Source organism: Sycon ciliatum, chromosome 2 (assembly GCF_964019385.1).
Source record: "Sycon ciliatum chromosome 2, ocSycCili1.1, whole genome shotgun sequence".
Lineage (NCBI taxonomy): Eukaryota > Metazoa > Porifera > Calcarea > Leucosolenida > Sycettidae > Sycon > Sycon ciliatum.
In genome coordinates this window covers 36,899,632-36,922,297 of record NC_088644.1, presented here as the reverse complement: position 1 = coordinate 36,922,297, position 22,666 = coordinate 36,899,632, and the positions used below count along the sequence as shown (strand labels likewise).

At 45.3% G+C, this 22,666-nt stretch overlaps 1 protein-coding gene across 2 annotated transcripts; it reads right to left on the bottom strand.

Annotated features, from left to right (window-relative positions):
* Positions 1–151: 151 nt before the first annotated feature.
* On the bottom strand, positions 152–22,449 carry LOC135809898 (RNA-binding protein 5-B-like). Of its 2 annotated transcripts, none has more exons than XM_065323343.1 (28): positions 22,165–22,449; positions 21,877–22,072; positions 21,577–21,723; positions 20,953–21,025; positions 20,560–20,633; positions 20,077–20,166; positions 19,648–19,708; positions 19,227–19,298; positions 17,548–17,591; positions 17,012–17,128; positions 16,274–16,340; positions 15,735–15,783; positions 15,411–15,561; positions 14,648–14,767; positions 13,900–13,927; positions 8,888–9,028; positions 8,406–8,506; positions 7,743–7,840; positions 7,418–7,446; positions 7,112–7,155; positions 6,406–6,609; positions 5,736–6,065; positions 4,323–4,496; positions 3,270–3,442; positions 2,431–2,494; positions 2,151–2,216; positions 1,729–1,824; positions 152–603 (listed from the first exon to the last, which is right to left on the bottom strand). In XM_065323343.1, the coding sequence occupies exons 1-28, from the start codon at positions 22,188–22,190 to the stop codon at positions 571–573; spliced, it is 2,868 nt and encodes a 955-aa protein (XP_065179415.1). In that variant the 5' UTR covers positions 22,191–22,449; the 3' UTR covers positions 152–570. The 2 variants fall into 2 exon arrangements, with proteins under 2 accessions (XP_065179415.1, XP_065179416.1); XM_065323344.1 differs by having other exon boundaries at positions 8,888–9,025.
* Positions 22,450–22,666: the final 217 nt, after the last annotated feature.

Below are 22,666 nucleotides of genomic sequence, written 5' to 3'. Positions count from 1 at the left end.
CCGCCTCCTGGCAATTGTCTGCTTGTGCAGCAAACCGAAGCATACACGCCAACAAGTCAAGAGGCGGCAAACCGATGCATGCCCTACTGTACGCATGCATGCCCTACTGTACGCATGCATGCCCTACTGTACACAACACATACCAGTAGTGTTCTACAGTGGCACTTTTTTTCTTTTTAAAAATAAGTCACGGTACACAAGGAAAAATGAAGAAAGCACACTGGCCAGCAAACAAGGGGCATATGCAATGTACATAGCTACAGTTGTCAAAGGAACGGTTGCCGTGCAATAGTGAACAGGAAACGAGAATGTGAAAAAGGAGCGATATTCAGCCAAGAGCAATCGGGGCGCAATGTACAAGTAGCGAAAAACGAATGGAAGTCAGCGAAAATAAACAACGGATAAACTTGGATAAGCGGGCATACTGATAAGGGAAACGGCCGTCTAACTGTACTAATTGTGTAATGCGTAGCTAGTGTTCAACATCAAGTCAGATTTGCAAGCTCCAGAGCATAATGTGGCATGGGTCTTGATCAATGTCCACGGCTTGTCACATGGAACGATTTGCCGTCAATAGTCATTCTCCCGGAATCTGGCTTGCGTCTACACGGCAAAAACAAATTACAGACAATTGCATTTAACCTTTCAGACTACGAACTGTTGACTGCTGATGCCCTACGACTATACATGTGGAAGCAACAGCCAAGAAAGTACTGAACGCTTTTACAGTAAGCAGATGTCCCAGCAACCAATGCTAAGTTATTGCAGAGAAGACAACACTACACTCACCAAAGTACAGTGCCGCTCAATGAAATCCAGTCGATGCACTCATGTACGCGTCGGGCATTGCGCAGCCCTAGACCTGCGAACACTGGGCTTCGAACTGGTGCAAGGCGCAAACTTGAGTGCCGCGACTGGATTTCATTGAGCAGGACTGTAGTTACTACCAAGAGTCCATAAACAAGAGTATGCAACTGTGATCTCTTTTCTATGGGCCAGATGCGCGGCACGCTGCCTTCATTACATCATTCAGCTGCAGTCCGCGCACTGCGGAAAATCAAACACCGCACTTTCCCTCCAGTTTGAAATGAACTTTCGTACGGAACTGGAGTTCACGCGCCAGAATTCAGAGATTGTGTAGGTACTGGAACGAATCAAGCAAAAACGGATGGGCTCCTGCGAGAAATTGAGAGTTTGAATGCATGCTTTCAGAGCGTGATGAAGGCAAGTTACGTAATGAAGGCAGCACGCCGCGCACTGACCCATAACCACAGTTGCATACTCTTGTTTATGCACTCTTGTTACTACTAATAACCCAGTTTTTTATATGACTACAATAATCACGCAAACGACTTCCTAAAACCAGCCAAGAGCTCTATCAACCGGTCATGGTTAGATGTAAAAAAATACAGAAACCAGTAGAAAGTAAAAACACTTTCCAAAACTGGTTGCTAGAATTATGCGGATGAACCCTATAGGGCACGGCGGTTACCAAAGCCATTATTGCACTCTGCATGCATGAGAATGAAGACCAGATAATTCACTCCAAATGCCACCACGAGCCAGCCAGGCCCAGGCAATGGAGGCGACACCGGTCATAGTTGTTGTATGCACTTGCTCAATGATTATGCAGCCTCTGGTAGTAAGACAACAGAGGCTCCAGGCCTAAAGTGCAATCACGCTACAAAGGCCAGAGAAAGTCGATCAGAGAATACTACATGCACTTACCAATCGGGTCATGGTCTCTCGCCGTGAATCAGAAACATAAGCGCCATAATCGCTGCCTCGAGAACCTAAGCCCGCTTGGCCGGCCCTTGTCTGTGCCTGGGCGAGACAGAATTACAAACACAACAGTGGATAACGAGTGTACTTGGCGTGAACAATCATACCGGTTACTCAGTAATTTCTCATAAGAAAACAATTATATCAAGCGAGTATGTTACTCGTTATCGTCTGGAAAAATGATGTACGTGTACTCCCGGAATTTCGCCCTGGCAGCAACCCACCAGGCCTGCACACCCTGGGTTTCATGTACTCTTGATGATGCAGGCAAATGACAGAGGGAAGTACCAGGTCACGTGAAAACTCCATACAAAAGAGTTATGGAAAACTGAGCTGAAAAGTGAATTGTGCTGGAGACGCATCCTTACCTGCACAGCATCGATACGACCTTGAGCATGGCGGCCCAGTCCCTCCCCTTCTGACCAGCCCATCGCCTATACACATACATAACACATTGCAGTAGGATATTGGTACACATCTCCATATATAACAACACATTGTAGTCGGATATTGGTATAGATATCCAGACAACTAGCCGTTTCAATGATGTACAAGGAAAATCACTCCTAAGGATGCACAAATACAACCACGAACAACTCAAAACTTGATAGGAAGAAACCCGACCGGTAGAAGTTCACAAGAGCATACCTGCATCATTCGATTGCCAACATTGCCTGTTCCCAGTCCCCCGCGACCGGGCTGCTCATACGACCTAAGAATATGAACAGAGGGAGAAAGAGAGAGAGAGAGAGAGAGAGAGAGAGAGAGAGAGAGAGAGAGAGAGAGAGAGAGAGAGAGAGAGAGAGAGAGAGAGAGAGAGAGAGAGAGAGAAGAGCAGGGTCATTTACATAATCGGGGAGAGCAAAATGGTCCAAAATTCAACTGTACGGCTGCAAAAGTCATGCTAGTTCAGCCAGTATTCATGAAAGAAATGAAGTCACATTATCCAACACAGAAAAGCAGTATTTCAAATAAAAGCTGCACAAAAGAAAAACAATATGACCAAACAATAAAATAGAAAAGCACATGAAAAGTATAGAAAAGTACATGTGACCCGGATAATTCACTCCAAAGCCACAAAACAACAGGCAGTGGAGGCGACACCAGACACAATTGCTGTATGCACCAGTATGAATACAAATGCAGATTACTGTGAAATACTAAGTAACTGCAGGCCTATGGTGCAAGTATATCATCTACATTGCGTTCTGACATTGGTACACAGCAGCTACCCAGAATGCAGCTACCTGCAAATGAACATTTCATCCAGGGAGGTTTCTCAAGATTATTTAGTCTAGTCACAACAATCCAGGATACTCAAATTTTTTAGGTATGAGGGCAAAAGACCAGATTAGGGGGACAGAAATTTTAGGTACAGAGAGGCAGTCCCTTATTGGATTAGGTGTGTTAGTGTTTGTTTGGAGAAAATTTGGGTATGAAACAGATACACCGAAAGTACCGAAAATTTGTGAAATTACAGTACTCACTCTTCTCTTGCAGGCCGTCGTTGGCGTGGTGGAGACCGTTGTGACGCTGCCACGCTTGGCAGCTCACCGCCAAATCCATATGGCAGCGGCTGCTGCCTGGGCTCTTCACGCTGCGGTGCTTCGGCTGGTCCGTGTAAACTGCGCCGCGCCGCTGCGCGGTCTCGGTACATCATCTGCACAATGCGACAAGCAATAGAAAAAAAGGAAAAGAGCATGATGTAGCCTAGCATCATAGCCTGGAATGCATGACTGCATAGCAGGTAGAACAGATACGGCATGTGCATCACAAAATACAATGGAAGATGGAAATGAAAGAGGCTTTGTATTACATGAAATATTGAGAAAAGAAAACATTAAGAACATGTGCTGGGAGTCAATGGCCTGAAACGTTTGCAAAAGACCTCACTTCCTTCAAAAAAATACAATGGTACAAGATCAGAGCCTTCTATTGAATAGTCTGCAACCAACTATTACAATATACCATCTATCAAAAGACGACACACCATCAACACGAGAACATGTGACCCGGATAATTCACTCCAAAGCCACAAAACAACAGGCAGTAGAGGCGACACCAGACACGATTGCTGTATGCACCAGTATGTATACAAATGCAGATTACTGTGAAATACTAAGTAACTGCAGGCCTATGGTGCAAGTATATCTACGATTAAAACGTGCTGACATTGGTACACAACTGCACTACACACCTCAGCTAGCACTGGACCAATATACAAGAATACATGTTTAGCCAAGCCTGTGCTAAGCCAACACTACCGGGCCATAGTGCACAAACAGCCAATCTTACACGTACCACCAGTGATCCACGCCAAGTCCATCTACATATCCCACACTCATTTGAGTCCATTTCCAGTGAGGCAGCTTCGAGTTTGCCTGGCCTAGCTGGCCTAGCCTACAGCTTTTGTACTGGATTCCACTAACGTTCCTACGAGGCTGCGATAGGCCTACCAAAGTTCATCTGCAGAAAATGAACTAACTTATTCTGCAGCGCTTAACACGAAGAACGATGATACCAGAAGACACCTCACTTACATTGTTGTCTGCAAAGCTATCTCTACCTCTTCCTGCTGCCGAAGGACGAAGCATCGGCTCATCTCGTGGTGCCGGTGCTGGTGCTGCCGCTGTTGGTCCGGCAGCAGCCTGCTGATCAGCAGGAACCTGTACTGTAACCGGTAATGGCGGTCGGCCTTTGGCAGCAAGGTTATTCTGTACAACAAACACAGCGCCAGGAGACACAGAAAGATGGTCAGCAAAGCACACTACTTGCACAGAAGAACCGGATACCTCAAAACAAGACACCTCCACATTCAGGAGACATTTCTAAGTCCCGGCGGTCAAGAGTTCTGCAAGACAGACGGCTGCCTTTACAGGAAACTTATGACTGCTCACCGCCGGGGTGTTCCAGTGTCGATGCAAAGAACCACTCCAGCTGATGCAAAGCAACAACATGTGCTCACAGGCAGTCGATTTTGGTTGCTATAGCCAATGATGCCTCTCACAGATGCTCAAACGCTCTACTATCATACATCCCCAGCATCAATAAAAATTAATTATGAATACATGTGACCCGGATAATTCACTCCAAAGCCACAAAACAGGCAGTAGAGGCAACACCAGACACAATTGCTATATGCACCAGTATGAATACAAATGCAGAGTACTGTGAAATACTAAGTAACTGCAGGCCTATGGTGCAAGAATATCTACAGTAGAACCTCCCCAGCCCAACCTCAGTTTAGTTGAGCACTCTCTTCTGATTAGCGTCAATGATAATTCGCCTTTGTGCAAAGCTCAGTGTATTTGGGCACACTTTGATGCTGTGTTGTTCACTAGACCCCCTTGCGATCAGCCAGCCAGTCACTCGCAGCTTCATTCATGAGACCTGCCAAGGTCGAAACAGCTAGCTGTCCAAAGATTGAGTAGAATCTCTCTTATCCGGGCACTCCGGGCAATCGTCCGTAGCTCAGAAATACACCACAACCACAATGAATATGGCATGATTGTCATTCTCTTCGGCTGGGCTCACTGGACCCAGATCGACACCTATCACAACTTGATCCACAATCATACATAGTATAGTGTAACGAGTGTTTTTGAACACGAAACTCGGAGTAACGAGAAAGCTTTTTGGTCTCTGTTGTTCTGCCTTGTGTACTACGCTCCGCCCTTGTTAGGGTATTGGGCACTATTTGCAGCAAGGACACTTTGTAGTATAGTGTAAGAGACGAGAGCACTGGTCGGTTACGCGGTGTAGTAGTCGAACTGACAGCCATGAAAAGGAAGAAATTTCCAAATTTAACGGAATACGCTCTTTGCCTGCAGGGTACCCAGTTGACGGAAGTGCGCTGATAAGAGAGGTTCTACTGTACATGCAGTGATAGTCATCGCACTGTTCGTAAGATAACACGATGAGCAAGGCCACTGTAACGCCGGGCCAGGACCTACCTTATGAAGCGACGACAGCTGCTGATGGCGAACAAGTGCATTCGGGTTGGGAAACCTACGCTTGCACAGCAGACACGCCATCTGCTTCCAATCCGTGTGGCCGGGGTCTGGGTCGGCGCCGTCCGGAATAGCAAAAGACGGCTCTTCACGTACAGGAACCGGTACTGGTGGCGGTGTGGCCTCACGCTTCTTCTCCGCGGCCATGGCATTCATTTTCGTTTTCCAATCATCCACAACGGACTCTGCATTCTTCTTGTTCTTGCCATCAAAGTTCAACGGTTCAGAAGGTGCTTCTTGGCCAAGGAAAGTGCCGGACACAACATTTTTAGACTGGACATTCACACAACAACAACAACAACATCGTGAGAATATAGAATATAAATAATAACAAAAAAGTATTCTTTCTAGACCAAAGAGTGGTATATTTGATAAAATTTAATAACGATAGAAATATTTATGATACTTCTCCAGACGTTTCGTTGTAATGAACAACATCGTCAGTGGATGAAGAAATAAATAATAAGTCTGCTACGCGTGCACGGGCTGTTCGATACTGGTCTAGATTGTGCCAACCAAACGTGCCCTAGAAAATATAGAATAGTTGTGCTTACCCCAGTCAACAAACTAAAAAAAATTAATCAAAACCACAACTACAATCAGTAGAGCTTACTCCTTGCTCGAAGCGTGCTTCCACCTGCCGAGCGGCCTGGAGACTTTCCAGGGACAGTGGTGCCTGCTCCACGGAACGCAAAATGGAGACTTGCTGTGAAGCTGCTTGTACGGCTTTAGCAGCCTCGGCAGCGGCCAGCGCAGCCTTAGTTGCATCCTTTGCAGCATTCAAGCTCTTTGCCCAGCGCTCCATGTCCCGAGCAATCTAACATCAGCAAGGAGCACAACAATAACACTACATTTACTACTGTTTCAGTTCTGCCCGGCTCAGTCAAGAAACAATGTCTAACCTAATGTGTCACTCTACACACCGGCATTTCCTTATAAGACATGGCACTATAACAGCGCATTGATTTGAGCGGAATTACCTAGACTAAAAGCCAAATTCAGTTTCCATAGATATCCGAACGGTCATATTCGAGAACTGTAGTCCAGAGATTTCACTCTAGTTAGCCACAGGGAGGCTACAGAGGCGACACCGGTCTTCATTGCTATATGCACCGGTAACTACAAAATGCAGACACCAACCAGAAATTCAGGGAGCCTGCAGGCCTATGGTGCATGTGCTTTATCAATAGACAAGAAAAAATTTTTTTTTAAAGGACAGGGTCGAAAAGGGAGAACAAACTAAATGAGGCACTACAAAGCGCTACCAACCCAATAGAAGCAAAAAATTAATGCAGTTTGCGGCCAAGGTGAAGTCATACCTTGCGTGCACTTGCCGCTCCACCATCCTTCTTTTTCTTTTTATCTACAAACACAGGCAACAATGCAAACGCAAATGGATTGACATGGAGAATCTGCAGAACAGAATGCCAACTAAAAACACACCTGTGTTCAGTAATCGAAATTGTTATCAGGACAAACAAAACGGTTCCTTGTTCACTTGCACTCTCCTTTCCTTAGGTTCCGCAACACACAGCAAAACAGCATTGGCTGGAAAGGAATCTTATGCTCTCCAGACAATTATGAAGCTGCTAGACTCAGGAGATGCAGTTAGCCCCAATATTTACCTTTCTTGTCATCAGGTCCTGCATTTTGCCTAAAAAGATGATACAAGAAATACAGAAAAAACAATAAAAATGAGAGAAACCTGAATGCATCGTTAACCCTTTAGTACACAAGCAGTAAACGAACACACCATTATTTCCAGCATCGAGACTGGCTAGCAATCTCGAAGGGTTCATCTTTTACTGAGCGCCTGACCATAAGGTTGGGCGAGAAGGTAGAAATGCCTGAATACTTCGGTCAACACTTTAAAAAAAAGAATTGATAGGTTTCACCCAATTGCATCATGAGGGTTCAAATTTCAAATGCAGGTCTGTTAGCATGACATACCCGCCATTGTTGCCGGTGTTGTTATTGGCAACAGGTACATACTGCTGCTTCTGCGTGTCATAGTAACAGTACTGCTGTGTGGTTGGGTTGTAGTGATACTGCACATGCAAACACATACACACACACAATCAGACACACAATCAGATGACAAGCGAATGCAATGTACTACAATTGAGTAGTAGAAGCGGTTCAAGGAGTTATACGACATAAACAACTACACAAATGAGCAGAGCATGAAGGACGGGAAGCAGACGTGGAAATTGCACCGACTTATTATACATCGACATTTTCAACAAATATATACATGCAGGGAAAGGATGTACCACAGCAGAACAGTGTCCTAACAAGACAGTAATCGAGGCGTCTGTGACATTCAACAGCAAACATTTGTTCGAAAAATGACAGGTCATTGGCATGGCAAACTGAAGACATAAATATCAACATGAAACTGTAGTCCAGAGATTTCACTCTAGTTAGCCACAGGAAGGCTACAGAGGCGACACCGGTCTTCATTGCTATATGCACCAGTAACTACAAAAAAGCAGACACCAACCAGGAATTCAGGGAGCCTGCAGGCCTATGGTGCAAAGATCGTACGCAAGGGGGTTGTGTATATACAGAGCAGTGATGGGAACAGCATCCATCAAGGCAGCAGTAGCTCACCTGAGTGCTTGGGTCGTAGTAAAGACCTGTACTGGAGTCATAGTAATAACCCGATGCTGCATCATACGTATATGTAGAGCCCATACCGGTATCAGGGGCACCTGGACGTTCAACAAAACAAAGTAAATTGTGAGGCACAAGGTCAACATAACCACTGCACTTCATGGTGCACACAGGGAAAGCAGGTTCAGTTGTCTCCACAATGCTTATAAGCAAACTAGTAGCGAGGTACAGATTTCTCGCATCTCTCTACCTCTGACTGCATTCCCTTATTCTACCACACATTTCCCTGGCATGAGTAGCTGCATATGCACTTCTTCTCTACATTTGCCACAGCTCTTTACATAGCAAAATCCACAAACAACTCTTCTCCCATTCTTATCATACCAAGACCTACGGGAGTTGCATCAACCAAACCTTGAACTACCCTCATGTGAAATTCTAAACTTATGCTAAACAAAAGAGCAACCCGCTATCCTTACCTGCTGCTGTGGCCGGTACTGCTGCTGATGGAGCTGGAGTAGGACCTATAATTGGCTGGCTTAGTGCTTGTGCCGCTTCAACAGCTTGACTGGCTTTTGTTTGCTCAGGCATTTTGGGGCCAATTTCTATAGCGGGTGCTGCTGGCATAAGAAAAAAAGAACAGACAAAAAATGAGTGAAGATGCTGATTTCATGTAGAGTGCTTACACATGCTGCACCGTGATGGTTCAGGGTAGTTTGTAACATTACAACAAACGAGTATGCTGCAAGTCCCTAGTTCAAGTGTTAATGTTTTGATATGCACTATACAGTCAGACCTCGCTTATCCAGTCCTCTTTTATCCGGATTCTCGCCATCCTGAAGAACATACTTGGTCCGCGTCAGCAATATTGTCGCTTATCTTTCGACAATTTGAACTTAGACTATGGACATGAACGCGTGCACTTGAAGTGATAAAACTTGGTACGATGGACGGTAAGGTATAGAATGACAACTAGCTGCGAGGAATTTATTGTCCAAGGAAGGCTTCCTACTGTTTTCGGTCCTCCTCGTCGCTGCTCTCCGGTCTGGCGACAAATATTTTTGCTCGGAATCGACTCTCTTGCTTTTGCAAGCTCATCTCTCTTCCTCTCCGCTGCCTGGCTATTTTCTAAAGAGAAGTCGATCGTGACGGTCGCCTTCTCTATAGGACTTCGTGTGGGCAGCACGACAGCCTGTGTGGTTCAAATCAGACGCCGTTCTTTGCAAGATTTTATTTTGAACGACGACGACGCGTACAGTACTTGCAAATCTCCACGACGCGCTGGATACTCCGAGCGTTGAGCTGGAGGTAAGGGAGCTGCGATCTCAGCTTGATGAGCGATCCCTGAGGTGAGCGATCTCGGCCGTTCTGCACAATGGAGCTGATTCCGAGTAGCCGATTACTTTCTTGTGGCTTGCGCTGCTCATGCCTGCACAGCGCAAAAAGATAATCTATTTTGATGCGGCGCTGTATCAATCAGAATCACCCACCTGTCGCTCTCGAAATCCACTCGAACTCTAGCTAGACCTTTCAGGTACTAGCAAACTAACTTGCTAACCCAAATTGGGATGAAATGGGCTGCCAAGTAAGCATTGGCGACATATATACAAAGCTGAAAGATAAGCGACAATATCGCTGACGCGGACCAAGTAGCTGGTTACAGATTTACAGTTTTCAGAGCGCATCCAACATAACCGGTGTTCGATTATCCGGTTCCCTCGCCTATCCGGATATTTTTGTGGAAAACGGTTGTGTGCGGCTACTCCGTCCCTTTGTGCGTACATATTGCCATTGAAACTGAGTAGCCATGAGTAGTAGCCATGGGTTCACCCTTGGGCCCCGTGCTAGCCAATATCTTTGTTGGATATTTTGAGAACACAATTCCAGACAGTCATTGGCCCCAATTCTATAGGCGTTATGTGGATGACACATTCGCAGCATTTCACAACCGGAAACTGGCATTGGAATTCTCTGAGCGTTTAAATAATCTTCACCCAGCTCTCCAGTTTACAATGGAGGAGGAGAATAATGGAGAATTGCCGTTTCTTGATGTATTGATTAAGCATTCTTCCACAGAATTGCTCACCACAGTATATAGAAAGCCGACGTTCACAGGTCTTTACACCCGCTGGGACTCGTTTTGTGACACTAGAAACAAAATCAATTTGATCAGATCATTAACTTTCAGAGCTAAAACCATCTGCTCACCATCACTATTATCAGCTGAAATTGCTAAGCTAGAGGATATTCTGTGTTCTAACGGTTACCCACTCAAAGTACTCAAGCGAGTCATGACAAGCGTTCTTGAACCTAGCCCAGATACAGCTTCTGCACAACTTGAAGATTAAAGCTGCAATTTTGAACTGCTATCCTACAGTATCCCCCATTGTAATTTATACAACCAGGCCCGCATTCAGGTCTATCGCGAAGGATGTTTCACCAACTCTTGAAAATAGTAATTTTATTTATAAGTATGCGTGTCGCTGTGAGCGAACGTACGTTGGTGAGACATGTCAGCGATTCTCGGAAAGGATCAAGCAGCATATCCCAGACAAGCTGTATAAGAAGCCGCCTGACAAACGTGTGGCAACAAGTGATAGCGCCATCACAAAGCATTTGCAGGCGCAACCTGAATGCATCCCGCAAGAACGCAACAGCAGCTTCAGTGTCATCACACCAGCCCGGAACAGCGCGCACAGATTCACACTGGAGGCGCTGTACATTCGCAGTTTGAGGCCAGAGCTGTGTCGACAAAAGAAGCACATCAAGGTGCTGCGGCTGTTCAAGCTGCAACCGGACTGACAACTTTATCACGTGTTTGTTCTGGTACTGCATTCCCTTCATGTGTTGTTTCCCGCATTTTTCCACCGCTCCATACATTCTTATGGTAGTGTAGTGTGAACTTGAGGCGCGTAAGAATATTCTTGCTGATTCTCTACCCCCAGTATAAATTCTGGCTTCGTTTTCGTTCTTGCTCATTCCCATGTATCTACTGATGAAAATGGGTGAAAAGCTTTTAGTATTATGAAACTGACAACCTTGTTGTTGTGTGTATATAATATATATATATATATTTATGCAGAGCTCACTGACTTGTCAGTTTGAGCACTCTGGCAAGGTACGTTCGGGCCTGATTGGAAATTTTTATTTCCATTGCTATCAGGTTCGGCCTCATTTCTTCTGTGCTGCGCTGACGAGTCCACAAAGGACGAAACAGTTCTGTCCGCAGATTGAGTATATATATATATATATATATACTCAATCTGCGGACAGAACTGTTTCGTCCTTTGTGGACTCATCAGCGCAGCACAGAGGAAATGAGGCCGAACCTGATAGCAATGGAAATAAAAATTTCCAATCAGGTCCGAACGTACCTTGCCAGAGTGCTCAAACTGACAAGTCAGTGAGCTCTGCATAAATATATATATATATATATAGCTCTGTATAAATTCTGGCTTCGTTTTCGTTCTTGCTCATTCCCATGTAACCACTGATGAAAATGGGTGAAAAGCTTTTGGTATTATGAAACTGACAACCTTGTTGTTGTGTGTATATATATATATATTATATAAATAGAGAGGTAGGCGAACAAAATTTATATACACACAACAACAAGGTTGTCAGTTTCATAATACCAAAAGCTTTTCACCCATTTTCATCAGTGGTTACATGGGAATGAGCAAGAACGAAAACGAAGCCAGAATTTATACTGGGGGTAGAGAATCAGCAAGAATATTCTTACGCGCCTCTATTATCAGCTGAAATTGCTAAGCTAGAGGATATTCTGTGTTCTAACGGTTACCCACTCAAAGTACTCAAGCGAGTCATGACAAGCGTTCTTGAACCTAGCCCAGATACAGCTTCTGCACAACTTGAACCTGCAACGCGTATTATCACAAAATTGCCGTGGAAAGGGCAAAATTGCATTGCCTTCCGCAAAAAGATTAAAGCTGCAATTTTGAACTGCTATCCTACAGTATCCCCCATTGTAATTTATACAACCAGACCCGCATTCAGGTCTATCGCGAAGGATGTTTCACCAACTCTTGAAAATAGTAATTTTATTTATAAGTATGCGTGTCGCTGTGAGCGGACGTACGTTGGTGAGACATGTCAGCGATTCTCGGAAAGGATCAAGCAGCATATCCCAGACAAGCTGTACAAGAAGCCGCCTGACAAACGTGTGGCAACAAGTGATAGCGCCATCACAAAGCATTTGCAGGCGCAGCCTGAATGCATCCCACAGGAACGCAACAGCAGCTTCAGTGTGATCACACCAGCCCGAAACAGCGCGCACCGATGCACACTGGAGGCGCTGTACATTCGCAGTTTGAGGCCAGAACTGTGTCGACAAAAGAAGCACATCAAGGTGCTACGGCTGTTCAAGCTGCAACCGGACTGACAACTTTATCACGTGTTTGTTCTGGTACTGCATTCCCCTCATGTGTTGTTTCCCGCATTTTTCCACTGCTCCATACATTCTTATGGTAGTGTAGTGTGAACTTGAGGCGCGTAAGAATATTCTTGCTGATTCTCTACCCCCAGTATAAATTCTGGCTTCGTTTTCGTTCTTGCTCATTCCCATGTAACCACTGATGAAAATGGGTGAAAAGCTTTTGGTATTATGAAACTGACAACCTTGTTGTTGTGTGTATATATATATATATATATATACACACAACAACAAGGTTGTCAGTTTCATAATACCAAAAGCTTTTCACCCATTTTCATCAGTGGTTACATGGGAATGAGCAAGAACGAAAACGAAGCCAGAATTTATACTGGGGGTAGAGAATCAGCAAGAATATTCTTACGCGCCTCAAGTTCACACTACACTACCATAAGAATGTATGGAGCAGTGGAAAAATGCGGGAAACAACACATGAGGGGAATGCAGTACCAGAACAAACACGTGATAAAGTTGTCAGTCCGGTTGCAGCTTGAACAGCCGTAGCACCTTGATGTGCTTCTTTTGTCGACACAGTTCTGGCCTCAAACTGCGAATGTACAGCGCCTCCAGTGTGAATCGGTGCGCGCTGTTTCGGGCTGGTGTGATCACACTGAAGCTGCTGTTGCGTTCCTGTGGGATGCATTCAGGCTGCGCCTGCAAATGCTTTGTGATGGCGCTATCACTTGTTGCCACACGTTTGTATAAATTCTGGCTTCGTTTTCGTTCTTGCTCATTCCCATGTAACCACTGATGAAAATGGGTGAAAAGCTTTTGGTATTATGAAACTGACAACCTTGTTGTTGTGTGTATATAAATTTTGTTCGCCTACCTCTCTATTTAAATATATATATATATATAGATTGAGTGTATATATATATATATATTAATACGTCAGGAAGCAAACAAGCAGCATTGCCACCTCATCCTCACAGATAATGAAAAATACCGCTGATATCATGTTACTGTTGTGATTGGTGAGCTGTCAACATTACCAATGTCAAATCCTAGTCTGATTGTACGATATGCACAACTGTTACTTACCTTGTTGGATGACCGTCGGCTGTGTTAGCTATACACAAACACACGGAGACAGACAGACAGACGGACAGAGGGAGAGAGAGAGTGTGAGAGAGCAAGGAGAAGTTACTTTTTAAACTGGTCCAAAATTCAACTATATGGCTGCAAAAGTCATGGTAGTTCAGCAAATATTCATGAAAACAATGAAGTCACATTATCCAACACTGAAAAGAAGTACTTCAAACTAAACTACACAAAAGAAAAACAAGATGACCAACAGTAAATAAAAAGAGAGCATGCGACCCGGATAATTCACTCCAAAGCCACAAAACAGGCAGTGGAGGCGACACCAGACACAATTGCTGTATGCACCAGTATGAATACAAATGCAGAGTACTGTGAAATACTAAGTAACTGCAGGCCTATGGTGCAAGAATGTCTACCTTATGTTCTAACATGAGAGAGAGAGAGAGAGAGAGAGAGAGAGAGAGAGAGAGAGAGAGAGAGAGAGAGAGAGAGAGAGAGAGAGAGAGAGCACGTGCTATTGAAAAAAGAAGTGGGCCTCTGTGATACACTTTGTGGATGTATTGCAGATGTAACTTTGAATAACAGTCAAAGACTCGCAACATTCTTGATACAACTCAGGTTTACATCAACAAGAGCTATTGAGCCATAAAGATAGCAATAAGGAAGCCGACTTCAGTCGAACCACAGAATGAATGTGCACCTTAGCAAGCGTGTGTGTGCATGTGTGTGTGTGTGTGTGTCTTACTTGTGTTGCTGCAGCCGTTGCTGCAGTTGCAGCGGTAGCTGCAAGGGTGGCAGTGACCTGTTGTTGCGCCGCTAGATAGCCGGCCTCAAACGCTTTCTGCGCATCTGTAGGTGGAATGATCTGGCAAGAAAAAAGAAGAAGAAAAGAACGGAATATCAGCCTATGTAGCATGACCTATCAATTAGGGGTGAAACGGTTCGGGTAAGGAACCGGTTTTGGAACCGCCAGGTGAAAAGAATCGGGTACCCGTTCTGTCAAATTTCGAACCGAAACTCGAAAAATCTCGTCTTCGTACAAATACATGTACACGTCAAGTCTACTGAAGATTTAAATGTCTTACCTTACGATCACCGCTCTTCCAAAGAGTTCTCTAGGTCATTATCTTCTTCGCACATGGACTCTCCGATGTCTCGTTCTTGCTCGTAAAAATGTTTTTTCTAAAAAAATAAATGTCGCGAACGCATTTCGTCTGTCTGGAGAAAAGAGTGCATGGAACCGATACCCGAACCGTGGGAAACTATGCTGGCATTAGGGTACCCGAACATGAAAAACATGGAACCGTTTCACCCCTACTATCAATGGTGCGGAATTGATGACGAGGGAACGAGCTGACAAAATGCCACACTCGAAGAAAACGAGTGTGTGGGTCAGGGTTCACAATCATAATGCTGGTCAAAAAAGGGGGTGTGCAATATACTCAGGTGCACGTTATACACCATCCAGCAAATACAGTACATGCCAAGACTGCAACACGCCACAGTACCTTGCCAGCGATGGCAGGAGCAGCAGACACAACAGCAGTGGCGGCGGTTGCTGTTGATACAGTCGATGTTGGCGCAGCTGTGGATGCTCCCATGCCAGATGCTTTAGGGCCGCTGGACCACTGAGCTGCCTGGATCGCTGCAGCTCCACTCCTAGAACACACACATACACACGCACACACACAAATTAGAATGTACACTGCATGACACACATACACACCTATACGGCACATTTCGATTTTTGTTCACATCCTTCTCATCATTTTTCTACAGCGGCTCACAGCGAAACAAAACAGACACACAACAAGAATTGCGATGACACATACTTTGCCTGCGCCGGGTTGACTTGAGGTTGACGAGCAAACCCGATGATAACTGCAAAGTACAAAATACACAAAAAGCAAGCAATTGATGAGAGAGTCACAGCAAGACCTCCAGAAATTGTGCAAGTCCTACGGGCTTGTATAAAATGTTTTTGTAAAGATTTACCAGAAATGGGACGTTCGCTTTGGTCACACTACTATGAACAGCATAATGAGAACTGTAGTCCAGAGATTTCACTCTAGTTAGCCACAGTAAGGCTACAGAGGCGACACCGGTCTTCATTGCTATATGCACCAGTAACTACAAAATGCAGAAACCAACCAGGAATTCAGGGAGCCTGCAGGCCTATGGTGCAAAGAACCCCAACACTACATCCACATGACAGCAGCATGAACAACTAGCACTCAATTATCATGGATCTGAATGCGGAGAACCATTGCAGGACAATGTCTTCGACGTGTGTTGCCTAGGATGTGCACATGAAAGTCATGACCTGCAACAGTCACACAGCAGCAGCAGAGATGCAAATCATGATGCTTACTCGACCTCCCATCAATGGCAAACGGAGGATCCAAGTATTGCAAAGACTCCAGGAGTTGATTCGCTTCCTAGAAACCAGCACAACAGTGACAAAAAGAGAAGAGACTAGTCAGATGGACCGTTGACACATGATGCAAATATACTAAGATTTCAATCCAACCTACGAACCTCCCCAGTCCTTCCTGGCACGAGTGCCAACAGTGTCAAAGAATAAGAGAGCTTCGAAGTGATACGCTCCTGCCAGCCCGGAGTCATGACTTTTGGATCTACTTAGACGGATCCATACAGGTTTTTGGTGGTTTTCCACCCCAGGAGGTTGACACATCCGCCAGGAGTGACTAGACTGGGCCATCCCAGTCAGAGACACACTTCTGGCACAGAAAAAAACTCGCAACCTCTGTGCGACACGAGGGGTCTACCCACTGCGTATTGTAATTTGCTTCTGGCAAAGTGTTATCCAACATGACCCGGAAGTCATTACAGTAAAACCTGTGACCAACGACCACCCCTTAGGGCCAGAGAAAGCGATCTTTAGTAGCATGTGGTCCTTAGTTAGAGGTTTGCACCACACAACCATTATAGGAATGTGAGGCCGTCCGTGCCTGGCAAAGTGGTCCGTAGTACCAGGCAGGCCGGTAATCACGGTGGTCTTTAGTTATAGGTTTTACTGTAGTTGTTACTATTTGTTGACTTGCGAAAACCCAATGGCATAACACAGATACAAGTAGGAACTACTCACGGCAATGGAATTAAGCTCCACAAAGCAGAATCCTCGCGATGTGTTGGTGAGCCGGTCTTTGATTAGCCGAACATCTTTGATGGGCAGTGCGGTATGGGCACGAACTGCCTCCGTCACCTATGTGTACAGAGGAAGACAACAACATGAAAAGAAAGCAACAACAACAACAAAGATGAGTATGGACTAGCCGCCGGCGCAGTTGCTCTATTTCCAATTCGCCGTGACTATGGGCTTGGAGGCGGCAACAGTGATTAGGACATCGCCGAAAAAGAAGGTTGTCAGTTGACTGGTATCGGTTGGAAACCGCAGAAAAATGGCGAACCTAACTAACTTTTGGGGAAGAAAGAGAGAACAAAGGAAGGAGAGCAGACACCTACAGAGAGAAAAAAGGCAGAGCAAACCACCACCAACATAGAAAACGACAAGCCGAATGTATGCACCAGCAAATGCAGCATGCAGTAAACACCTTACACCAGTATACCAGTGGGTACAACACTGAACATGTCATCTCCTCAGCGTCGGCTTGGACTGCTTACCGTGAGCTCAGTGGACAATGCGTCGAGGCCGCGGAAAATGAGCACTGCGTGTCACATACGAGGAGGTAAGAAAGCAAGAAGCCAGTGTCACTCATCACAATCAAAGAGAGAGAGAGAGAGAGAAAAGCCCTGATATTCTTCTCCTGACACATCCTCTGACTTAGACCGTACCAGGCAGTAAACTTTGAACCATTTTCCACAGCAATGGCTGAATGAGACGCGTCCGGAGGAAACGTTGCCAAATATACTTACATGGCCATGATAGGGTTGATACAATAAACACTTTCACCAATATGATGCATCTCGCGGAGAATGTAGACAATTCACCTTCTGGTTATTCCGCACGGCACAAGTTGACGAAAAACGCAGGCTAGATTGTTGCAGCACAGCACGAGTACATGCCCCCATCACCGTTGGAGAAAACACCAACTGCTAAGCAGCAGGCATCGTACTGTGATCATTCACCATGACCGCAGAGGAAAGGCCGATTAAAACAAGTCGCAAAAATCTTCACCGTCAAAACGTAAGTGCGAAAGATTCAGAAAGTCTCAATCTCAGCAACTGTACAGCCAGATACCCAGAAGAAGCACTCATAGAAATCTAGTTGATTGTCTTCGGACATATCCACACCGCAGCCAGTAGTATTTCTTCCAAAGACACTCTCATACAGGCATAATTTATGCAGAAGGCACATGCTGTACATCTAGGCGCTCAGCGAAGGATTTGATTACAAGAAAATAAAAATCACTCCAGTCTTCTTGTAATTAGCGAGATGAACTTTCTTCCTGAGTTTCCCACAAAAACCCATGCATGGCTTAGTGACTTTTATGTAGAAAAACTTGTATGACATGGCATACTGACAACATTACCAAACACAAGATAGGCGAAAGTAAAATGCATGTACTAAACATTCGAAAACCACTCGGTTTCATCAATGCTATCAGGGTTTGTACTGAGACGTCGTCAGGGCACTAGCCACAACACCCAAGGATGCAACCATACCCAGCAGTATAACAAACACTAGGGCAGAGATTATGATATAAACAGCATGCAATCTGGCCTAGCAAAGAATACAGTAGAGGAGCTCAACAAAATGCACCTACAGTCAAAGTCGCACGCACACACACACACACACATGTTTTTGGCTGATATGGGATTTTGTTTACGCCGAACTGCAACGGAGTGCGGGACTGGACGCGAGTCTGAGCCAAAAGAATACGTCGCGCTGTCCTCTACGTTCAAAATGACTTATGGACGCGCCCGAAAGTTAGAAGGGCACGTGTTCACGGCGCAGCGAAAAAGAACGGATCCATATTGATAACAAAGGAGCGGGCGGGAAGCGAAGTTGCCCGTTGAAGGTGCTGCCGGAAAAGACCGAAACAAGACAGCATGGCTTGAAACATCACGGCTTGACAGGCTTGAAGTGGGATGCTCTACGCTTGACCTACAAGAATCCAAGCGAAGCCAAGAGGTGACCGCGACGCTTATCCGACCACAATTGCCCAAACTTACCGATGCTAGCAATAGCATTGCATGCATGATTGCAGGACAATATTTGGTCAGATAGGCTCACTGGAAAGAAGCAGTACAAACTTTATTGGCTATGGAGAGTATGCAATGAAATATATGCAGTCGGTACCCATAAACAAATACATATGGACTGGGGAAGTTTAGCTCACCATTTGATGGGCTGGATCCAGATTCAGCAGCTCCGTCCATTGGCGGGTCTACTTCATCCAGCGACGGCAACGCTAAACAGGAACAAATTATCAACACCAACAGGTGCTTGTAATGCTGAACGCACAAAGTGCTGGTTGTGCTTTTGACAAATACTACAATCGAAGGCACTGGTACACTGATTCCTGGTAGCTGCAGGCCGTCGCTCATGCTGCTGCTTGGCCGAACCACACATAATGCTGCCCAACCAGCGGCCGTCCTCTCAGGCACGGAGTTCTAGCATCTGCATGTATCTTCACATAAGCTTACAACAATGATGTAGTTGGCTTTCCGCCAAATCTTCTTGGCTCAGAAAGCACAAAGCGACCTGGTCGAGCACACCATCCAATGCATGCATGTCCTGGCAGGGTACTTGACACTTACATGGCTTCTTCCGATGACATACACTGCAAGCCTCTCGCCAGCGAGGGTTAGGCGCGTCACACTGTGCACAAAGAACAAACACAACCGGAAGGACATAATTATATATTACTGTCCGGTACGGGACATCGACGGGATAGTGAATGTTTACTGTCCCACTCATGCAACAACTCTTGGTCACTCATGTGCCCTGTCACGTGATTCTGCAGGCCCGATTGAACACACACACACACACACACAAGTTAGAGCGCTGCGGACACTGGCTAGCGAGAGATTCCACTATTCGCAACGTCTTTTGCATAGCTACAGGAATAATAAATTTAAAAAAAAAGATAACATAGAATGACAGTGCACGTTTATTCATTGCAATTTTAAGTTTTAAAAACCCGATCCATGACCAATGGATACCACATGATGGGTTCCTGGCCTTACTCGTATGCATATCCACTCAGTTGATCCTTCTTCTCGCTTGCGGCTGAACTCCAACGCCATGGGAACATCATCTATGAAGAGAGTATCGTCCTGGCGAAAGCAAATCACATAGGTAAAAAAAGCGCACAGAATTTAAAGGCCATTTCAAATAACGCAACATCCATCCATTGAAAACCTTTTTCAAAGCATTTCAACAAGTATGGTGATAATAGTTCACATGATCCGTATATAAACCATACACTGTGCGGCTGATGAAAATGAAATCAAGCCCAAAGTCACTAGGTGTTTGGTGCAAGCGCCACACTACATGTGATGTCGTGATTTGCACCCATGTACAGCACAATTACTACACCATTGTGCAGCCACAACCCTGCCTGCTGTTCCCACGTGTTATGATACATATCCACAACACATGTGAACATGCAGAGGCGTATTTCACTTGCCACAATACTCAAGAGCACAGCTAAGCGATCCTCAACTCACGCAGCAGATGTCGATAAACCGACTGGCCTCTCTCGTCGTAAGGAATTCAACAAAGGCAAATCCACGAGATACACCTGAAGTACATAGTGACCAACAGCATCAAGCTGACATCAGTGACGGTGTGCATACAACCATGCTCAAGTTGGCTGGACGGAAATCCGTCAAATAAATATTCGAATACAGTCCTAAGAAACGAATAGCACGGTGTGAAAAACGCTCCATAGGTGCAACACTTCCATTCAATAACATTCAAAACCACTCTACAGCCGTGATAAATACTACAAACAGGAATGAAAAGAACCACACCATTAATCCTCAATACAGTACAGTAGTTCTCTTTTTAATCAAATCTGCCAGAGACATACAGTGTATCCTTTTGTCGTAGCGACTTACCCGTCATTTTATCCCGTACAATGCGCACATCTTTTAATGGCCCACTGCCACGTTTCTCCATGGCTTGACTGATCTGTGCAGATACAATTTACACCCAGTTGAAGAACAATATTATATTGGAATGTGTGGGCACCACTCATTGAGGGCTTCCATGTAAAGAAAAGAAAAACAACAGCACCGAACAAGTTGTTGCGACCGTACCATACGGCAGGGGCCTACACCGCGAGTCACAATGGATACTCGTGCACGCTTTGCGTCACGCGTGCACTGCAAAGCAAAGCCAGGCAAAACCCACGCTCCGTTGCAGTGGGTGCATGGACCTGCACCCACTGCAAACAAACAAATCAGGTAAGTAATACAAGTCAATATCACGCCGGGCCTGGTGCAGTCCCAGACCAGCCCCAGACCTGCAAACACTGGGCCGTGCACTGGTGCAGGGCGCACACTTGACTGAAGCGATAGGATTTCATTGAGCAGCAATGTACTTCAGAGTATGTGATGTACAGGCGTGCCCCCCCCCCTTCCAGCACCAAAATCTACCAAGTCCTGACCAAAGAAAGGTGAACAAGACATTCGGAGAGCAGTAAACATCGTTATGCATAAACATCGTTATGCAGGACTGACCGTGTCCTCAAGTGTGTCGGGCTTCAATCCTTTCACAATCAGAATAGACGTTGGCTCCAGCCTCTCCCTTTCATATCGGTTGTGCCGAGGCCGTTGGTATGCATCAATATCTCGATCTCTGGAACGGTCCGAAGAACCACGTGGACGCTGCATACAACAAAAAGGGCATACTAGTAATTATTAAAACGAATCATAAATTCAAAATAATTCAACTCTCTCAAGACTGATGAACAGTCAATCTGACATACCGGTACCGGGGTATCCCCTATTTGACAAGACGAAGCGCATCAAAAATCTTACCTCTCGAGACCTTGAGCGAGATCTGACGCGTCTTCTCTCCCGGTCACGGTCGTCACGGTGCCTATCGCGCTCATCGCGATCTCTTTCCCTGTCTCTGCCGCGTCTTCTATCCATCTCTCTTCTTTCACGCTCACGATCTCGTTCTCGTGCTCGCTCATGGTCTCTTTCTCTTTCTCTCCTCGGAGAAAAAGAACGTCTGTCGGGAGCAAAACGAAAACAAATGCGCGAAAAGGGAAATTGTCATTGCAGAAAGAAAAAAAGGAAACTAATTATCCGCCAGCATCATACCTTCTTCTGTCAGGACTAAAAGGCATCGTACAAAAGGCTTTCCAGTTTCATAAAATATTGCAGAGTATCGGAAAGGGAGAAAATAGTACGGAGACAGCAAAGAGTTTCAATCAACGCGAAATGTTTCTTCGATCCTGCCAGACTCTACAGAACTACTCCAAGCATTTGCACTTGAATCTATTTCAATGGCAGATGTAGGACATAGCTCTCTTTGCATAATTCTAATGGACAAAATCTGACAGACTGAAAACCTGATGTGCTGCTGTGCTCATGAAGAAGAGAAAGGGGCCTTTGGCAAGCGTCTTGGCAAAATATTTGTGAAGAAATATGCAAGAAAGTAACGTTAGGTGGTAGCTATGGCTACCACGTGTTCTGCGATATCGCCATTTTTATTTTTACCCAAGCTAGGAAGGACCACAAAGCTGATACAATTAATTTTGGAGAAAAAAGTTACCTTGTTGGAAGGCGAGCTCTTTCCAAGACTGTTATTGAAAACCAGAAG

Excerpts from the sequence above, each read along its gene's own strand:
- LOC135809898 (XM_065323343.1), bottom strand. The coding sequence starts at position 22,190 with ATGCCTTTTAGTCCTGACAGAAGAAG. Across the intron at positions 22,073-22,164 it reads TTTAGTCCTGACAGAAGAAG|ACGTTCTTTTTCTCCGAGGA; the intron begins GTATGATGCTGG and ends TGCTCCCGACAG. Across the intron at positions 2,217-2,430 it reads TTGGCAATCGAATGATGCAG|GCGATGGGCTGGTCAGAAGG; the intron begins GTATGCTCTTGT and ends GTATGTGTATAG.